This window comes from Artemia sp. Qi Xiang Cuo, chromosome 12 (assembly GCF_049724085.1).
Source record: "Artemia sp. Qi Xiang Cuo chromosome 12, ASM4972408v1, whole genome shotgun sequence".
Classification (NCBI taxonomy): Eukaryota; Metazoa; Arthropoda; class Branchiopoda; order Anostraca; family Artemiidae; genus Artemia; species Artemia sp. Qi Xiang Cuo.
Window position 1 is genome coordinate 19,390,872 of NC_142805.1, and position 21,868 is coordinate 19,412,739.

General features: G+C 36.5%; 1 protein-coding gene across 1 annotated transcript in view; it reads left to right on the plus strand.

Annotated features, from left to right (window-relative positions):
- The window catches only part of LOC148945869 (two pore calcium channel protein 1-like), a 175,617-nt gene that overhangs the window by 61,284 nt on the left and 92,465 nt on the right, over positions 1-21,868 (plus strand). Inside the window, exons 7-10 of the mRNA XM_089097826.1 lie at positions 1,477-1,576; positions 6,669-6,849; positions 18,243-18,464; positions 21,467-21,577. Coding sequence (XP_088953952.1) covers positions 1,477-1,576; positions 6,669-6,849; positions 18,243-18,464; positions 21,467-21,577 — 614 coding nt within the window. The remainder of the gene's footprint in view (positions 1-1,476; positions 1,577-6,668; positions 6,850-18,242; positions 18,465-21,466; positions 21,578-21,868) is intronic.

Sequence of the window (21,868 nt, forward strand, 5' to 3'; positions counted from 1 at the left end):
TCATTTTGTAATTTTATTTCTATTAAGATAAAGTAGAGCTGGCAAACATTTTTAATAAATGAAAATTTTGGTATACATTTGGCTTGATAATTTTTGGGATACAAGGGGGGGGGGGCGCTAATCAAGATTTTACCCCGGACGCAAGAGAGACTAGAACCGCCATTGACTATGTGGATTACCATGTGGTAATCCCTCAGCAAATTTCAATAAATTAAGCCATTTTATCAAGTAATTCTAATAAATAAAATTTGTTCAATTTTTTTGCTTCGTCTGGATTGCCGAAGGCTCTGCCAGTGAGAAGTTATTGAACTGTTTGAAAAAATGGCAGTTGGTTGGTGAGAGGTCTGGTTAGGGAGATGGGTGAGGCAGAACTTAGACGTTTAGTTCGTTTAATTTTTAGACGATAATTTGTGAAGCGTGCGGACGGGCTTTGTCGTGAAACAGGATCGAACCTCTTCTATTGACCATTTCTTTCTGCTCCTGACGCAATTTACGACACATTTCGTTGATTTTATCATAATAGGATTCTGCTGTGAGGGTTTCAGCCGTATACAGAATATTATATTAAATCACACCAGCCGCTGACCACCATACAGTAACCATACTAAGGTCTTTTATTGGTAGGGTTTTGCCTTTAGGAACTGGCTCATCGGTGTCCAACCACTGTCCTGAACGTCTTCTATTGTGGAATAGGGTCTACTTTGAAGTTTTACCTTATCCACCGTGCCCCCAAACTTCTCGGCAACCGACTACCTTCTTTTCAAGCACTTTGATAACTCTCACCTGTAGAATCATTGCCATTCTGGACGAGAGGAAAAAGGCCTTTGTCGACTTTATTGAACCCCGAGCACATAATATAAAACTTAGACGTGTAGCCAATCCCTTAAACATACAAAAATCAATCGAAGGATTCACACAGGTTTCTTCTATTTTAATAGAATTTAAGGATGCTTCGAAATTTGTCTTTTTTATTTTTTATTTTTTTTTACAAAACAAGCTGTATTTCCTGCTATTAGTCACAAAAATAGCAGGGAAATGGAAAATTTAATATTAGTTTTTTCAACATGTATATTAAGTATATGTATTATTATTCAGTATTTCTTCAAGCCTTCGGACTCTTTTTGAAATGAATCTTGGGATAGTATTAAATTCTCAGTGGCAACCCTGTATCTCGTTTTCTGGAGATTTGTTCAGTTTCAGTTTAATCCAGGGTATAAACGCCCGTATGTTTTGACGTTAGAATTTGGTTCGATTTTTTTTATTATTATTTTTTTCCTTAGCAGTAGGCTAGTCAGGTTTCAAAACCTTCTGCGATGAGCCACAACCTGAAGATTTCTTTGTAAAAATAAATGTACTAATGAAACTGAATAGTTTGTAGCCTACTGATAAATTTAGCTGCGAAATTTATTTCTTTTTTTTATGTATTTTTATATTTGTATATAACTCGTATTTTTAAATCCCTTTTTTATATTTTAGTTTTCCTGATGTTATGATGCCAGCTTATGCCCGTTCTAAGTGGTATGCCCTATTTTTTGTCACCTACCTCATCATTGTACTGTATTTTATGATGAATTTGGTAAGTTAAAGTCAGAGACACATGTATTTTATTATAAGATAGAGTAGGCATATTCAGTTTTTTCTCTGCGGCACAAACTTGTGTTTGCTTTATTGAGCTAAGCGCGTCTTAATGCTTTTTTAAAACTAGCAATTTCTAGAGACTTATCCCGCTGTCCCAATTGAATGTAACTATTTTCTCTAAAGGGTCGGACACACGTGGATTTTTTGGCATAATTTTGGAGCCTATTTTCAAAAAACGGCACCAAATTTCATCGTGATCATAAAAAAAACAAACAAAAAAACTCTTATTGGGGTGTTTAATTCTGAATCATTTCCTCCTCTTCAGCTGGAAATTCGAAAGTGCCCTTACTAAGCTCGTGTAAAGGGCACTGTTTTTGTACCACTATCGTTTGACCACGTAGCTACTGTAACCGGTGCCGAAAAAAATTACGTGTGTCCGGCCCTTAAGCTAGTGGAAAAGAATTTTTAACTAGCAAAATGTGTTGCTAACATTTTGTTGAAACGTATTTTTTGGCAGGAAATTTAAAAATAGATGTTTCTAGCTCGTCTGCGAGTCTCAATTATCTTTGATCTAAGTTAGAAATCTATGAAACATTCACTACAATTCTCTCTAAGATGACAAAAAGGATTTTAAAGAGGTGATAGAGATACTAAAAAGAGAATAAAAATTCTTGATTACAGCGTGTAGTCGCATTTTGGCCTTAGTTGATTGACCCATAATTAGGAAACAGTGTCACAGCTAAATCATAAATGAAGTGAAAGATCCTGCTTTTCATGTTCATGGACCTTTGACCTAATGAAGAAAAAGAAGAACAAAGATTTAAAGCAGTATTTCAAACTTCAAAACAAGCATAACAATTGATAAGTTTTAATTTTTAACCTCTTCTTAATCGTAACTCTCTGATTTCATTTAATCAATTAATATCCTATTTGTTCATTGTTTAGAAGTAAGACAAATATCTTAGAGATAAGATACATATGTTAAATATTAAATAAATATTCTAAAGGTAAAAAAACTGAATGTAGAAGTCCACCACTCTTAAATTTTGTTTATTTTAGCTTGAAAACGTTTGACTGATTATTGTTTACGCTTATGAAGATAACCTGATCTTTTTTTAAAAGAAACTTAAAAATACTTTTGGTTATCGAGTACTGAATACTTCTTAGTAGTCAATTGACTTCTAGCTGAATGAATTTTGATGCAAAGAAAAATTTAGAATAATGTGTGTCATTTTTCTTGACATTTTAAACCCAAATTTGAATTTGCCGACTTTAACTTATGACTGTTGTCTTTCTAAGTTTTCAAAGTAAAATTGGGATTCTGTAAAACACGGTAACGACGTTGGCTTTTTGTGGCTTTGAAATGTGGGTACTTTGAAAATTTGAGGTGGACATGCTATGTTGCCAGATAAACAGTCTGGGGATAGTTTGAAATGCTTGCTTGAACGACCTTATATCAAACGATAAGCCGTATGAAAGTTTGGTTTGATCCGTAAGGTAACTTCGTTGGTATAACGAAATGTAGCTTAAGATGATTAGCCACGTTCTGTAAGCCAAATATTACTGATTTTCGGCATTGTTTGGTGTTAGGCACCGACTATTGATGAGAAATAAGCCCAAAAGCAATACTACCCAATCGAATTAACAAACATTGCACAAAGACCGAGCCAATAGAGAATCCGACCTTTTTGGAGGGGGGATGAGGGGGGGGGGGATGTCTGATTAAACAAGAAGTGAAGAAATTCAGCCCTATAAAATTATATAATTTTGTTGTTGTTTTTTGGCTATTTTAGAAGAAATAGTAAACTAAACTGTTCCTTGAGGCTTAAAACAAGCTTTCAAATTTTAAAGCTACTTAAGGAGTTTTAAAGCTAATTAATAAATTATAGTTTTTCCAAATTAATGGGGGGGGCACCGACGGGCTACCGAAAAACATAGCGAATTTGGCGATAGATCTGGGTCCAAACAAAAAGCAGGATGTAGTCGAATAGCGTGGGAAGAAGTCATTAGAATAAATTCAAAGGAAATAGGAACTTGAGGAGAGAAAATAAACAGCGAAGCTCTGAACAAATTTGGGTAGAGGCTGAGCGTTTATGGATATGTTTGCCTCAGGCGTCATGGTGTTACGATGTGTCATTACCAGTAGTAGCAGTAGTACTAGGGTTAGGAGTAGTGGCAGGGGTTGTAGTGGTAGTAGTAATAGTAGTAGTAGTAGTAGTGGTAGTAGTAGTAGTAGTATCACCAGTATTTTTAGGTCATCTAAAGATGGAATAATTATCTGTCGTGCTTTCAGAGTTAATAAGCGGACACTCATAATGCATGCCATTGTTTGTTAATATAAAAAAAAGTTATCCAAAGAAAAATAACAAGGGACTTACGATGAACAGGAATCAGCGGATGTAAAATTCATGTTCAAAAGAAAATTACAGTTACTGTGAACGAAGAAATTAAACCTAAAACGATCATAATTAGAGTCAATAGAATGGACAATAAAACAAGCTAAAGATGAAAAGATAATAACACAAATAAATGCAGCTTTGCCGCCACCCCGAAACCGGCCAAGATTATGACTGTCATTTACACTTACCAGGACCAGCATCTTAGGTAAGAATTCCCACAATTATTGATAGGTTCATCGTCTTCTGGTTCTGATTGTATACCCATGATGGAAGTAAATTCATTCTTCCTTCTAATATTTTGTCTTTGACGAAACTTGTGAATCTGTCTTTTAAAAATGAAATTTTTCCCAGTTCACTTTGGTGAGCTCAATTGATTTTTATATATACAAGAGTAACTTTGAGCGACCCTGCTAGTTATTAGCCAGTATCTTTACTGTCTATATTTAGCAAATCTTTTGATAGGCCTTGATTTCCTGTCTACTTGCCTTTTTAGTAGTAGAAAATTTCTTTCGAAATTTTCAGTTTGACTTCTGTTGGTTTGATTATATTGTTATATTTTCAGATGTCTCAAAAGCTTTTAGCTCGTTGCCTTACCATATTTTAATTTCTAAATTATTTCACTGGGGAATTCCCGTACTTGGTCTCTTATTCGCCCAGAAGGGTGATCACAATTGATCTTTTCTTCTGCTCACAGTCTGATGTTGAGCTCATTTTCCACAAGATCCATCTTTAAGACTTGTTGATTTACGTTAATGTCCATGTTGTTGCTGTTATAAACGAAAAATCAAGGGGTTAATGTTTTTTATGTCGCCCTTAATCTTTTGTCCAGAAAAATGCAGATCACGATCAATGGATGACAGCTTTCTCTTTGTTTTCACTGAAAAACGTACCCTATGTAATGCTACCAGAATTTCCCGTGATCAATATCAAATTGGTTATTTCTTTTGAAAGCGTAATTCTTTGCTTCAATAGATTGATATATTTTTAGATAGATATATGTTTATTTCAGACAAATATAAACAAACCCAAATAATTAAATAAAGCAACAGGGAGCTAAGCTCGAAAATAAGGCTATAAATTATTACATTAAATTCAAATACACCAAAAATAAAAATAAAAAAATAAACCAAAAAAAATCATAGCATATAGAAGAAGTACAAAGGAGGCTACCCTAGCATGGCAAATTCCAAAAATAATACTAAAAAAAAGAATCACCTCGTTATCAAAGGTTAATAATATGTTCGTCTAATTTAGTCTTTAAAAGTGATCGGCTATTAAGATTTTTAAACTTAGTATTTAATACTAACTGCCTCATCCTTGCTGCTCACAAGTTAAGCTTTTTGATTTTTTTGTGGCTTTCTCAAGTGACTGAAACTCTTCTTTTAAGGGTTTCTATTCATAGTATATCCGTCTTCTTTGTATTCTCCTTGATAAAAGTCTCTACGTCATTCTCCATATTACTCTGAATAAAATGAAGATATCGAGGGGACTCGAAATTCTTTGGAAGCTTAAACATATTTTCCCAGGATCTATTCTAATTATTCTGTTTCATTGTTTAATTCCGTCTCATGTCACCTGTTGCCCTGCTGTATGTATGTTAATTTTTTTTTTGCTGGAACCACTCTCTGATATGTATGATAAAGTGAGGAACCTTATCCTCGAAACAAATCTTTACGCTACCTAGCCATTACTTGATTTGAATTATCTTGACATTTTTCATTCTATGTCCTTTCCATTCCTTCAACGACATGGTGACGTTCCTGCGGCCCTAAGAACGAGTCCTTATCTCTGATCAGTCGTAATCATCTTCGTAATCAAGCCATCATTTATGTCCCATTCACCCTGTCATTCAGATTGAAATTCAATCCCAGACTGCCTGTCCTGCTGCCTCAAATATTCTGCCCGAGTCAGCTAAAGAGTGGCATTTGTTTGGCATCTTCCAAAAAAAAAAATAGATAAAGATTTTGATTTTCAAGTGTTTTTTTCTTCTTTTTATTATTCATTTTAATTTTTATGTCTGTTTTTTTTTCATTTTTCGTTAATATCCTCATGGAGTAGATGTTCCTGGCCCATGTTGGAAACCAGTGCTAATAATTTTTACTGAGCATGGCACCTCACATTAGCTTTGTTTATGGTGGGAAGGGAATGGTGGGTGAAAGTCCACCAGTCTCTTTTGTTTTATTGTGACTTTTTAATTTTTTAGTTTTTTCTTCTTCTTCTCTTCCTGCATTTCTGGCGATAGAGACCTGGAGAGAATATGACAGTGAATGTTTTTTGTTCAAATATTTTGTCAGGTAAATGAACTCTGGTAAATCATCCAGTGTAAATTGGTTCATTGTTTATAAATACGAAAGTAGTTGATTTCAAAGGCTTAAAACATTAGTCCCCCATGTTCTGCGATATTCTAATCTGTGTGATAAGGCTGAAAAAAAAGAGTGACTCATCTTTCTTTACTAAGTCAACACTATTGCTTTGTCCATGATTTGTACCTCTTGCTTGAGTCCGCTTTTGTTGCATAGCACCTACTGCTAAAAAAAATTTATCTCTTTATTTATATATACTTTTGATGGCATGACGCTCCGTTGCTAAATGCTGTCAGCAGTCGAGGGAACTGAAATCCATTTCTATGTCTTTGCTTTGTGCCATTGTACCCTACTCATTTGTTGCTGTATTTATTTTATTTTATTTCAGATGCTTGCTGTCGTATACGCTTCTTTCTCATCAAAAGAAAAAGAAAAATTGAAGAAATTGCTTTTGCACCGCCAAACGGCTTGTCAACACGCTTTCCGTCTACTTATCTCAAGGAAGCATTCCAATTCAGTTACTTTTAAGCGTTTCTCTGGAGTTATAGCTTATCTCTCTCCTACTAAGAGTAAGTCTTTTAATTTGGATAAAAAAATTGTTATTAAATTGTAATTTAATGGTTCAGTTCAGTTAATCAGTTAACTATCAGCGGCAACGCTATAGCTTTGCCTATAGAAAAGGCCATATGGCTCCAATGTCTTATTGTTATTTTTTTCCCCAGACGCACTTCATATGGAAGGAGTTGTCGTATAAACTTCAAAGGGGGCTCAATCGATTGGAAATCGAGAGTTCTAGTACCCCTTTTAAGAGTCGAAAGTGATCGGAGGACAGCTAGCCCCTCCCCCCACGCCTTTTTTTCCCAAATACATCCGATACATATATTTTGAGATATCTATTTTGTTAAAAATAGTTCAATCATCACATAACAAAAAATTCGGTTTCAACACAACCCCCAAGGGCCCGGGGGCAGGCAATGTAAGTTATGCCTTGGGGGCATATATGGTTCTTATGGAAGGAATGCTCGTATAAACTTCAGAGAGGGCTCATTTGATTGGAAATTGAAATTTCTAGTTCACTTTTTAAGAGTAAAAAGATATTGGAGGGTAACCAGCCCCCCCCACAACCTTTTTTTCGGTGCCGACACAACCCCCAAGGGCCCGGGGACAGGCGTTGTAAGTTATGCCCTGGGGCCATATATGGTTCTTATGAAATGAATGCTCGTAAAACTTCAGAGAGGGCTCATTTGATTGGAAATTGAAAGATCTAGTTCACTTTTTAAGAGTCAAAAGATATCGGAGGGTAACCAGCCCCCCCCCTACCACGACCTTTTTTACCAAATGCTTCTGATACAATTTTGAAATAGCCATTTTGTTAAAAATAGTTCAAAGATCATGTAACAAAAACTCAGGTGTTTACACAACCCCCCAAGGCCCTGGGGCAAGCGTTGTAATTTATGCACTGGGTGCATATATGGTTCTTATGAAAGGGATGCTTGTATAAACTTCAAAGAGGGCTTATTTGATTGGAAAGTGAAAGTTCTAGTTCACTTTTCAAGAGTCAAAAGAGATTGGAAGGCACTTAGCCCCCCCCCCCCATTCCACGCTCTTTTTCCCTCAAACCTATATGATAACAACTTTGAGATAGCGATTTTTTCTAAAAAATAGTTCAAAGAACATATAACGAAAACTCCGGGGTCGACACAGCCTCCCAGGGCCCGAGGGCAGGCGTTGTAAGTCATGCCCTGGGGCAAGATATGGTTCTTATGGAAGGGATGCTCGTAAAAACTTCAAAGAGGGCTCATTTGATTGTAAATTGAAAGTTCTAGTTTAGTTTTTGAGAGTCAAGATTGGAGGGCAACTAGCTCCGCTCCACGCCGCTTTTCCCCAAATCCATCCGATAAAAATTTTGAGATAGCCATTTTGTTAAAAATTGTTCAAAAGTCAGATAACAAAACTCAGGTGTCGACAAAACCCCCCAGGCCCGGGGGCAGGTGTTGTAAGTTATGCCCTGGGGGTATATATGGTTCTTATGGAAGGAATGCTTGTATAAACTTCAGAGAGGCTGCATTTGGTTGGAAATTGAAAATTTTAGTTCACTTTTTAAGAGTCAAAAGATATCGAAGGGTAACTAGCCCCTTCCCCCCACGCCCTTTTTTTCCCAAATGCATCCGATAAAATTTTAAGATAGCCATTTTGTTAAAAAATATTTCAATGATCACATAACAAAAATTCCGGTGTCGACGCAACCCCCAAGGACCCGGGGCAGGTGTTGTAAGTTATGCCCTGGGGGCATGTATGGTTCTTATGGAAGGAATCCTCTTATAAACTTCAGAGGGCTCATTTGATTGGAAATTGAAAGTTCTATTTCATTTTTAAGAGTCAAAAGAGATCGGAGGGCACCTAGCCCCCCTCCCCTCCACGCCCTTTTTTCCTCAAACTCATCTGATAAGAACTTTGAGAAGCCATTTTTAAAAAAATAGTTTAAAGACCATACAACGAAAACCATATAACGGGTCGACACAGCACCCAGGGCCCGAGGGCAGGCACTGTAAGTTATGCCCTGGGGGAATATATGGTTCTTATGGAAGGGATGCTCGTAAAAACTTCAGAGAGGGCTCATTTGATTGTAAATAGAAAGCTCTAGTTCAGTTTTTGAGAGTCAAAAGAGATTGGAGGGCAACTAGCCCCCCACGCTCCTTTTTCCCCAAATTTGCCCGATATAGTTTTGAGATAGCCATTTTGTTAAAAAAAATTTAAAAGTCAGATAACAGAAGTCAGGTGTCGCCACAACCCCTCAGGGCCCGGGTGCAGGTGTTGTAAGTTATGCCCTGGGGCATATATGGTTTTTACGAAACAGGATGCTCGTATAAACTTCAGAGAGGGCTCATTTGATTGGAAAATGAAACTTCGAGTTCACTTTTTAAGAGTCAAAAGAGATCCGAGGGCAACTAGCACCCCCACACCTTCTTTTTCCAAACCCATCAGATGAAAATTTTGAGATAGACATTTTTTTAAAAATAGTTCAAAGGTCAGATAAGGAAAACACCGGTGTCAATACATCCCCTCCCCCCAAGGCCCGGGGGAAGGCGTTCTAAGTTATGCCCTGAAGGCATGTATGGTTCTCATGAAAGGGATGCTCGTATAAACTTCATAGAGGGCTAATTTGATTGAAAATTGAAAGTTCTAGTTCATTTTTTTTAGAGTAAGAGATTGAAGGGCAACTAGCAACCCCCCCCCCTCCGACGCCCTTTTATTCCCGAACCTATCCGCTAAAAATTTTGAGATAGCCATTTTTTTTGTCCAAAAATTAGATAACAAAAACTCCGGTGTCGAAACAACCCCCCAGGGCCCGGGGAGTAGGCTTTGTAAGTGCTGTCCCGGGGGCATGTATGGTTCTTATGAAAGGGATGCTCGTCTAAACTTCAGAGCGGGCTCATTTGATTGGAAATTGAAAGTTCTAGTTCACTTTTTAAGAGTCAAAATACATCAGTGGGCAACCAGCCCCCCCCCCACACCCACACCCATTTTTCTCCAAACCAATCCGATAAAAATTCTGAAAAAGCTATTTTTTTAAAAATAGATACAAGGGCATGCAAGAAAAACTCCTGTGTCGACGCAACCCCCCAGGGTCCGGGGCAGGCTTTTTAAGTAATGCTCTGGGGACATATATGGTTCTTTTGAAAGGGGTGCTCGTATAAATATCGGAGAGGGCTCATTTGATTGGATATTGAAAGTTCTAGTTTACTTTTTAAGAGTCAAAAGAGATCAGAGGGCAACTTATCCCCCCCCCCACGCCTCTCCCACGTTTCTTCCAAAGGAACAATTTAGCCTTCACAATCAGAGGCAACACTGTAGCGTTGTCTATAGTAAAGGCCATACGGCTCCAATGTTTTATTATTATTATTATTATTTTTTTTTTTTTCCCCCAGAGGCACTTCATACGGAAGGGGTCGTCGTAGAAACTTAAAAGGGGGCACATTCGATAGGAAATAGAGAGTTCTAATGCCCTTTTTAATAGTCGACAGTGTTTGGAGGGCACCTAGCCCCCCCCCCCCCACGCCCATCATTCCCCCAAACACATCCAAGAAAAATTTTGAGATAGACAGTTTGTCCAGCGTAGTTGATTTCCGGATAGAAAACATGTTTTTGAGGAGGACGCTACCCCACATCCCTCAGGGCAAGGGTTTCAAGTTATGCCCCGGGGACATATAAGGTTTTTATAGAAGGCGTTGTCGTAGAAACTTCAAAACAGGCTCAATCGATTGTAAATTAAAGAGCTAGTGCCTTTTTTAATAGTCGAAAGTGATTGGATTGTAAGTAGGCCCACTCCCCCCCCCCACGCCCATCATGTCTCCACACACATCCAATCAAAATTTTCAGATAGCCATTTTGTTCAGCGTAGTTGATTTCCAGATAGAAAATATATTTTTGAGGAGGACACTCCCCCACAACCCCCAGGGCAAGGGTTTTAAGTTATACCCTGGGGGCATACAAGGTTTATACAGAAGGCGTTGTCGTAGAAACTTCAAAAAAGGCTCATTCGATCGGAAATTCAAAAAGATAGTGCCCTTTTTAATAGTCGAAAGTGATTGGAGGGCAACTAGCCCCCCCCACGCCCATTACTGCCCCAAACGCATCTAATAAAAATTTTGAGATAGCCATTTTGTTCAGCGTAGTTGATCTCCAAATAGAAAATTTATTTTTGAGGAGGATACTCCCCCACAACCCTCAGGGCAAGGGTTTTAAGTTATGCCCTGGGTGCATACAAGGTTTTTATAGAAGGTGTTGTTGTAAAAACTTCAAAACAGGCTCATTCGATTGGAAATTAAAGAGCTAGTGCCCTTTTTAATAGTCGAAAGTGATTGGAGTGTAACTAGCCCCCTTCTCCCCGACGCCCATCATTTCCCCAAACACATCCAATCAAAATTTTCAGATAGTCATTTTGTTCAGCGTAGTGGATTTCCAGACAAAAAATATGTTTTTGAGGTGGAAAGTCCCCCACAACCCTCAGGGCAAGGTTTTTAATTTTCGCCCGGGGGGCATATAAGGTTTTTATATAAGTCGTTGTCGTAGAAACTTCAAAACATGCTCAGTCGTTTGGAAATTAAATGGCTATTGCCCTTTTCAATAGTCGAAAGTGATTGGAGGGCAACTAATCCCCCCCCCCCCACGCCCATCATTTCCCCAAACACATCCAATCAAAATTTTGAGGTAGCCGTTTTGTTTAGCGTAGTTGATTTCCAGATAGAAAATATGATTTAAGGAGGACACTCCCCCAGAATCTTCAGGCAAGGGTTTTAAGTTATGCCCTGGGGGCATATAAGGTTTTTATATAATGTGTTATCATATAAACTTCAGAACAGTCTAATTTGATCTGAACTTCAAAGAGATAGGACCATTTTTAATAGTCAGAATTTATTGGAGGGCAACTAGTCCCCCAACGCCCATCATTCCCCCAAGCATATCCAGTAAATATTTTGATGTAGCCATTTCGTTCAACGCAGTTGATTTCCACATAGAAAACATGTTTTTGAGGTGGACACTCCCCCACAACCCTTAGCGCAAGGGTTTAAGTTATGCCCTAGGGGCATATAAGGTTTTTATTGAAGACGTTGTCATAGAAACTTCAAAAAAGGTTCATTCTATTGGAAATTCAAAGGGATAGTGCCCTTTTTAATAGTCAAAAGTGATTGGAGGGCAACTAGCCCCTCCCCCCCCCCACTACGCCCATCATTCCCCCAAACACATCCAATCAAATTTTTTAAATAGCTATTTTTGTTCAGAGTAGTTGATTTCCCGATAGAAAATATACTTTTGATGTGAACACTCCCCCAAACCCTTGATGTCAGTGGTTTTAACGTATACCCTGGTGTCAAATAAGGTTCTTATAGAAGATTTTCTTGCAGGCAATTTGTAACAGGTGACATTAATGGAAAAGTCAAAGGGATAAGTCCCTTTTTAATAGTCAAAAAGGGTTTGAGTGTACCTAGCCCCCCCCCCACGCCCATTATTTCCCCAAACACATCCAATCAAAATTTTGAGATAGCCATTTTGTTCAGTGTAGTTAATTACCGGATAGAAAATATATTTTTAATGAGGTCAATCCCCCACAACCATTAAGGCACGATTTTTAAGTTATGCCCTGGGGGCATATAAGGTTTTTATAGAAGGCGTTGTCGTAGAAACTTCAAAACAGGCACATTCAATTGGAAATTCAAAGGGCTAGTGCCCTTTTTAATTGTCGGAAGTAATTGGAGGGTAACTCGCCCCCCCACGCCCCTCATTCCCTCAAACACATCCAATCAAAATTTTGAGAGGGTCATTTTGTTCAGCGTAGTTGCTTTCCAGATAGAAAATATGTTTTTGAGGAGGACACTCCCCCACGCCCCTCTGTGCAAGGGTCTAAAGTTATGCCCTGGGGGCATGTAAGGTTTTTATAGAAAGTGGTGTCGTAGAAACTTCAAAAAAGGCTCATTCCATTGGAAATTCTAAGGGATAGTGCCCTTTGTAATAGTCGAAAGTGATTTGAGGGCAACTAACCCCTCTCTCACGCCCACCTTTTCCCCAAACACATCCAATCAAAATTTTAAGACAGCCATTTTATTAAACGTAGTTTTAAGTTCTGGAAATTAGGTCTTTGATGATTACAACTCCCCCAAAGTCTTCACGGCAAGGGTTGTAATTTAAGGATTCTCTGAATCCTTTACATTATTTCTTATGGAAGGGATGTTCGTAGAAACTTTAGAGAGGGCTCATTTGATTGAAAAATGAAAGTTCTTTTTCACTTTTTAAGAATCAATATAGATTGAAGGGCAACTAGCCCCTCTCCCTCCTCGACGCCCAAAATGCATCAGATAGAAATTTTGAGATAAACATTTTGTTAAAAATAGTTCAAAGTTCTGATAACAAAAATCTCCGGTGTCGACACAGCCCACCAGGGCCCAGGGGTAGGCGTTGTAAGTAATGCCCTGGGGCATAACTTATTAAGGGGGGTTTATAACTTATGGGAATGGGTTTTGTATGGGAAGAACACGTAGGAAATCTATTATAATTATCCAATTATAAGGTTAAAATACATACTCTGTGATAGATGCAAAATTGCTTTGGCACACAAATTCCTGTTAAGGTCAATTCCAAACAGTCGTGATCCCTTTGTGTCAGCAAGTGAAATGGTCTAAACCCCCTTATTGGAGCTATTTTTTCAATCCATTCATTGTTGTCAATCGCTGTCCACAAGTTATGCAAGCTGTCTATTGTTCATATATAAGGGTTTTATAAAAGAGGTAATCGTATAGACTTTGATAAAAGCCTCATTCGATTTAAATTGAAAGTTCTAGATCCGTTTTTTTAAAGTCAAGAATAATCGGACAGTAAGCAACCCCCCCCATGCCATAAAAACTTGAAATTTATTGAAATAGAAAACCAAGAAAAATTAACTAAGAAAAAAATTTCCGAAAAATAAGTCTTTAAAAGCAAGGTTGATTCAATTTTAAACTTAAGGTCAGTAGGTTAGAATACCTGTTAAAATTCAAACTCAAAACGACCAGAAATTACTATTAAAGAATAAATGAAACCCAAAACGAACAAAAATTAAATAAACAATCATAGCAAAAAACATACAACAAGTAATAATATAAATGAATAAATAGATCTTAAAGCAAATAATGCTTAGATTAAATATGAAAATCAAGCTTAAAACGAAAAAAAAATTTTGCTACTGAAGTAAAAATTAAACTTAAAACGAACAGAAATTAGACAAACAATCAAATCGAACAAACTTACAATATATATTAATGTAAATGAATAAATAAATCTTAAAACGAGTGAAACCTAAATTGAATATGCAAATCAAGTTTGAATCGAATAAAAATAACTACAAACAAGAATTTGGGTATCGCCTCACTGCAGAAGCCTAAAACCTACTGCGCCATTGGCGCTTTACTGAAAGCGAATAATATTACAAATGTTTTCTTTTGTACTTAATATTGAAAATAAATATTAAAATTACAGTAAAATTTGGAACTGATGAGCTTCTAGCAATTAATATCATTATGCATCAAATATTCAGTTTAATTTATTAGTTCTTTTCAAGATTGGTCAAGACAAATATAGTTTCACTACAAGCAAAATTTGGATACTGCCCCCTTCTTTAACTGTAAAAACCTAAAGCCTTCTGCGTCATTGGGGCTTCACTGAAAACGAATTACTCGTATATTACAAATTTATTATTTTCCAGTTCTTGCAGCATTGAAAATGAAAATAAAAATTACAGTGAAAAAAAATCTTGAACTGATGTTCAAGACTCATATAGTTTTGCCATTTTTTTTTAACTCTGCCATTTTTTGTAACTAATCGTGTTAGTTTGTTATGAAAACATTCTGGCTTCTAGGCATTTCTATTTGAGCGGAAAACTGCACCTCAAATTTTGTGGAACATAAATTTTCTTGCATGAAACACCAAAATATAATAAAATGTCAAGTTTCGGAGTGTTCCACCAATCACAAGCAAGTGCCATTGGTATTTTTGAATCCGCATAGTCAATTTAGGGGGTGGAGGGTAGGCTAATTCTGTTAGCAGCCCCATTCCGTCGTGGTATTATTCACATTTTTAACACGTGGCGTCCGGACTATCATATAATCTACCAAGCATACAACTACCCCAAATCAGTATCAATAAATAAATGAAACCCAAAACGAACAAAAATTAAAAAAAATAATAGAGTCAAACTCGAAACGAGCATAAATTAATGTGAGTCGGGTTCAAAACCCCTATGCTTTCTAAAAGCCAGAATATAATTTGTACTTTACTAAAAAAAAAATCAAATGAGTTTACTGAAAAAAATGTGCATTGTCAATTTAATATACATATGCTGATATTTATTCACTAAAATCTTAATTAAATTTTGACTTCTTAATTTTATAAAAGTGAAAATAATTCAAAGAGTTGTTTTCAGTAAAGTACCACTGACACAATAGCTTTTAGGCTTCTCCAGTGAGACGATGCCCAAGCTCTTGCTTGTATTCGTTTTAATTCAATTCAATCTTCATTTGCATATTCAATCTAAGTTTTCCTCGTTTTAAGATTTATTGATTCATTTACATTAATATAAATTGTATGTTTGTTTGCACTGATTGTTTATTTAATTTCGTTTTAAGTTTCATTTATACTTCAATGGCAGAATATTTTGTTCATTTTAAGCTTGATTTTCAAATTCAATCTAAGCATTACCCGCTTTTAAGATCAATTTATTCATTTATATTATTACTTGTTGTATTTTTTTTACTATGATTGTTTATTTAATTTCTGTTCGTTTGGGTTTCATTTATTCTTTAATAGTAATTTCTGGTCGTTTTGAGTTTGAATTTTAATAGGTATTTATATCTCATGAGCTTAAGTTTAAAATGGTCTATACTATTCTTTGAAAAACTTATTTTTCGGAAAGTTTTTTTTTTTAATTAATATCTATCAATATCGGGCAATACACAAACAGTCCATAAGTTCCGATTCAGAGTCTGTTTTACCAGGTAAAGTCGAATCTGAATTTCATAATTTATAATAATTAATTATATATTGTAATCAAATCGAGGAGCTTGACTTACTTTGACTTAAGGCTCCTGCCGCGTTGGGAGTGGCGTAGAGAGCGTCGCAACTCTGCTCATCCAGACTGACCGGTCTGCTGCTATTAGTGGGGCCTCGTCGGCAGCAATGTTAGCTATCTCAAGGAATTTGTTGAGGCTATTCTTCCACCTTGTCTGAGGTCTGGCCCTCGGGCAAGACCAGCCATGAGCTTTAGTGTCAAATCGTAGACTATTCGGGCTGGGGTTGTCGTCGGCATACGCAGGAGGTGTCTGAACCATCTGAGAGTACGGTGCGCTATTTGGACGGAGAATGGCACTTGGGAGGTGAGTGCGAGCAACCTTGCGTTGCTTACAAAATCGTCCAATCAGAGTCCCTCAATCTGACGGAGCTGTTTCATCTGGCAGATGTCTATCATGCTGAGGATTGTTGATATGAGAGACCAGGTTTCCGCTGTATAGAGGACCGAGCTTACGGATGCATTATAAATTCACATCTTCGTGCGCCTAGATATATGCGGCATTCTCCAGAGATTGTTGAGCTTTCCGACGATAGACGAGGCTTTTGAAACTCGGCTGCACACCTCTTCCTCTATAATCCTCTAAATCGAGGAACGATAACGCTCAAATGTAATCAAGGAGCGATGTGGCTTAACAGTAATCGAAACTCCAAGAAACAGAGTCTCTGTAACAATAGATACATCAAAAGAATTGAATTTTGATGCTTCTTCAAAATATGTAATATTTATCAAATTTAATGGTACCTATCAAAAGTTATGAGCTTGAGAAAATTTGCTGATTTTTAAAAAAGATGGGAAACACCCCCAAAATATCAGGTGATCTTAATGAAAATCACTCCATCAGATTCAGTAGACACGAGAACCCTATTGTAGAGTTTCAAGCTCCTATGTACAAGAATGTGGAACTTCACATTCTTTGCCAGAAGAAAGATCATGGATGCGTATTTATTTGTCTGCTTGCTTTTTTTTCCAGGGGTGATCATATTGAACCAGTGATCGTGGACGATTGGGAGGGAGCTCATTTGATCAGAAATCAAAAATTCTAATGCCCTTTTTAAGTGACCAAAAATATTGCAGTGCCACTAGTCCCCCTCCCACGCTCATTTTTCCCCAAAGTCACACGATCAAAATTTTGAGATAGCGATTTTGTTCAGGATAGTTAAAAATTTTAATAGCTATGTCTTTTAGGATGACTTAACACCCCACAGTCCTCGGGAGAAGGGCTGCAAGATATGAATTTTGCCCATTGTTTACATGTAGTATTTGTTAATGGGACATATTCAGACGTTTTCAGGGGGAGGGGCTGGGGGAGGATTGTATTTTGTGAGGATCTTTCCATGGAGGAAGTTTTCATGGGGTAAGAGAATTTTCAATGGAGGGGGAGCTGGATTTTCCAGCATTATTTAAAAAACGATCAGAAATTAAATAAAAAAAAGCAAGTTTTTTCAGCTGAAAGTAAGGAGCAACATTAAAACTTAAAACGAACAGAAATTACACCATATATGAGGGGGTCGCCCCCTCTTCAATACCTCGCTCTTTACGCAATTTTTTTTACTACTTTAAAAGAGCTATTTATTCTAATTAAATGACCTCTGTGATGCAGGAGTCATTCTTAAAGAACTGGGACAAAATTTTAACTTTAGCGTAAAGAGCGAGGTATTGACGAGGGGATGACCCCTCTCATATAAGTAATAATTTCTGTTCGTTTTAATTTTGCTCCTTGCTTTAAGTTGAAAAAACATATTTTTTTTTAATTTTTATTCCACTTGAAGTCCAATAGCATAAATAATCACTTGCCGAAGTTTAAATTCAGTCATAATTTGCAGTTTCAGTCACATATTTCATTAGTTTGAGATATTCACTTATTGACTACTGAATGAGAACTGAATAATATATTTAATCTATTTATAACCAGCTGTATATTTAATACTTATAATTTAGTTATAGATTAATGAATTCTTTGTGTTCATTTTACTAATGAGCTGCAACTATAGCTAATTATCCTTTCTACGCCATAAACTTTTGCGAATTGTAAATAGCTTTCTTTTTCTCCAAGTTTAACTGTTGTGCTATTATCTTTACGCGGCGTAATTTTCATTATAATTATCACGTATGTATAAAATTTGCATGTACAAATGCGTGACACGCGTGATTTTCCATGATTTTTTCTTTACACATGTATACGTTATGCTGTGTAATTTCTACACATACGTGACAGTGTTGTTCTGAAAGCTCTATTTTATTGCTTGTTGAATTGTTTTTTAGACATTTGTGGATAGCCATTATTGTATATGATATTTTCCATACACGTGATAGAATTTGGGCCTTAGTTGTGATATATGTAATTTCCCTCTTTGTCCTTTCTAGGTAAACGTGATACGTTCCTTGTTTTCCGTCTTTTAAACGTTTCGAGGACTGGTGTCCTGAATTTGTCTGAATTCCAACATGTCTTGGACGCCCTTCCCATTGTATGGAAGAAGAAAAAGGACAATTGTAAACCTTATTTTAATTCATATCCAAAGCATTTTCGAGTAATATGCAACCTGATTAGGAAGATAATGCTTTGGCAAAGTACACAGTACTTTATATGTAAGTTTATGTTTTAGAAGTTTTGCTCGCTATTTTAAAGCATCATCCATTCATATTACGTGAATCAGAAGTATTTATAAATATATGAATCAGAAAGCAGTGCTTAGGAGGACTAAAAAAGAAAAAGTGAGAATTTCAGAGTAACACACAAACTGGAGAAGAGAAAGAGATATAGTCGTTCCGCTTAGTCAAAAGTACGAGATGAAGATTAATAGATGTAAAGAAGACAAACAAACGTGAGAACGCAAATTTTTATCTTGGGATAGATAATTTATGAAGGAAGAACAAAGAATATTCTCGGTACACTTAGGGATAAATAATCGCAGTCATTCATCTGCTAATAAAATGTGCCCCCCCCCCCCTTCTCGGAGAAAGCTCAGACCCGCCCTAAGGGTGCACGAAAAGCTGCAGTTTCTTTGGCTGATTTCGGTAACTACAATGTCTTGGAGGCTCAGGATCAATTTCCTTCTTCCTATATATTGAAATCTATCAATCTGTCCTTAGTGCATTACGCGGATGACATCTTGAATGTACGTCGTACAGTGCATTGGATCGCTGAAATGTTTGGTGTCGATGAAGACCATGGGTCCTCTGTTTAACTCGAAGAAGTCTGAAATTGCTTTGTTCAGTTAGCAGTGCTTACCTCCTCCCCTTATAGAACTTGGAAGCTCAGTACTTGAGCCTTCCGATTGATAGACTTTATTTTGTGATTCAACCAAATACAGGTATGCCACAGAAAGAAAAAAAGAAAAACAACAAATACACACTACAGAATAAAATTAAAAAATACAGCTAAGACCACACATTTAAAAGAAAAAAAATTACAGAAAACACTAATGAAAAGTCAAGTCTATTTGTACGAGATAAAAATCTATTGAAATGATCCGAACGCTATTATTCCTAATTGTTAGCGATAAATCCTATGTCACACTTATTCCATGTTCATCTAATTCAAGCTCCATTGCAGTGCGCTATCCACAGTATACATGATACTTTGGACGCAGGTATCACTAAATTCGTGGCTGCTTCTCATTGAGTACCTTAATAGTCGAATTTAAGTCGATTATCTTTGTCACACGCGAATTCCGTTTTAACCGTCATCTATCAGCTAGCCTTTACAATCCAGTATCCTTCTATTCTCTTGCAAAAGTATATCTTTGCCAGGTTCTTTTTTTTAATCTATGTATTTATGTACAAAGCAGCTTTGATCTTTCAAAAATTTCGCGATTGTTTCTAATGAATCCTAGAATATATCACCTAGAAAAAAGGGGCTGCTAAATAATCCTAGCCGAGTTGTTAGTGTGCTAGACTTAAAGAGCCTTTGTCCGTGTGCGCAGGGGTTTGAGTCCTGGTGTTGCTGATTTTTTGGTTTGGAACAGGGGTCAGCAGTGTGACTCTGTAAGTTCAATCAGAGTCGACCCAGCTCCAAATGGGTACCTGGAGAAATCTGGAGGAAAACATGGGAAGCGTCTGATGATTTGCCTCCAACTACGCATTGTACTCCCCACCGAAGACAGTGGGTCAGGAGATCGGTACCTGCGCCGCGCAGACCTTTGGTCAGTATGCGAAAAAAATTTCTTTTTAAATGATGCTGCCGTTAGTGTTTGTTTTTTGAATTGATCCATCTCCCACTCATGCATTTATGCATTTTAAAGTAAGGTTTCCTCCATATATCTATAAGGTTTTCTACATCTACCTACATCTATTAAGACTTTGCTGATATTTAGCATTAGTTCTGAAGGTGAAAAAGTAATATTTGTTGTTTAGGTAAGACTGAATAGAAATATGACATTCAGGATGGAGACTGATAACATTTTTAAAATACTTATAACACCGGACGATATCAAAAAGCAGCTAGCAGTAGCCGACTGATAAAAAAAAGTGCTGAAGAATAGAAAAGATGAAAAAAAAGTACTGAATAAAAAAAAGCAGTAATAGAAGGATATTGATTGGGTTCTTAACGGGAATATAAAAACAAGTTGAACAGATAAATTGTAATTAAAATACTCCTCTAGCAAAAGATTAGACTTTCAAAAAGTATTCAAACGTGTCCATAAAGTAAACAAATTGTCATTTGAATGGGAAAAATGCTGAGAGGTACTCTCGGGTTTGAACCTATTCAAAACTATGTTCAATAAAGTGATATATGGGATTTTGGGTAGCACCCTCCGCTTTCGAAATTGGCAAAAACAGACTACTAACATTGTTGGGGATTTGCGTAACGCCTGATAATATTGAATCAATGGACGATAGCTGAGTGAGCAAAAAGATGCATCTAGAGTCTTGACGTGAGTTCGACACACACATAGTAAAAAGTACTCCTATAGCAAAAGATGTATGTGGGACATAAAAAAAGACACCTTGTGGACTCGCAAACGAGTCCACAAGATCGAAATACTGATGTTTAAACCAGGAATATGTGTAGGTGTAATCTCTGGTTTAAACCTGCTCAAAAATGTGTTTTCTTTTTGTACTTTTTTAAATAACACGAAAAAATGAGCCACCATTTTCTGATTTTTGACTTTTGAGGAAGAATGAGCTACCAAGAATTTTTGAATTTTTTGCTCAACGGACTCGGAGGCTGGATATTTTTCCTTTTTTTTAATGTTTATACCAGACTCGTAGGCTATAATTGTAGGCTAGATTTGTAGGCTAAATTAATTGTTTTTTCCTCTACAGATTCGTGTAAATATAAATGAAAACAAGCCTCCAAGTCTCCTATGAACACTTTGTGTCACACTTGTTGTTTTGTGTGTCTATATTTTGTTTTTTTGTAAGTTCTGGTTTAATTCTCTGTGATCTAATTACTCTTTCTGATTTTTAAAGGACTTTTGTGAATCTCACAAACTTCCAGAACAGTAAATGTAGTCATTACAGCCTTATTAGTTCAAAATATTAAACAATAATTTTTATTTTGAAAGTTCTCAAATCTTGTTAGAGATGAAAATCCTATTCTTGACTTTAGTTCTTCAATTACTCGTTTTTAAATTACTTTTTTCTAGATTTTGTGATATTGCTTGGAGGAATATCAATGGTTATTAGGACGGCAGTGTCATCTAGTAACGGAGTAATGCCCTTTGGATCAATGGGGGAATCGATATTTTTTGTAGCATGTAAGTCACTTTCATTTTGAATGTTGTGTCATAGCACAATAGCTATCCTTGTTGAGTTGTCAATAATTATTTATATTTAAGTTAATATGCATATCAGAGCATACAATGTTTTTTTGTTTTTTTTTTCTGTTTACTGATTTTACAACAAAAAATTTGTACTGATCTACTAACAACATCTATCCTAACTAAAATCGAGGTAAAACAGTTATGCCTCGTATTTAAAATTAATATTACGAATCTTCTCATTTCACAGAAAAAATTACTAAAAAACTAGGTAACGGCACTGAAATT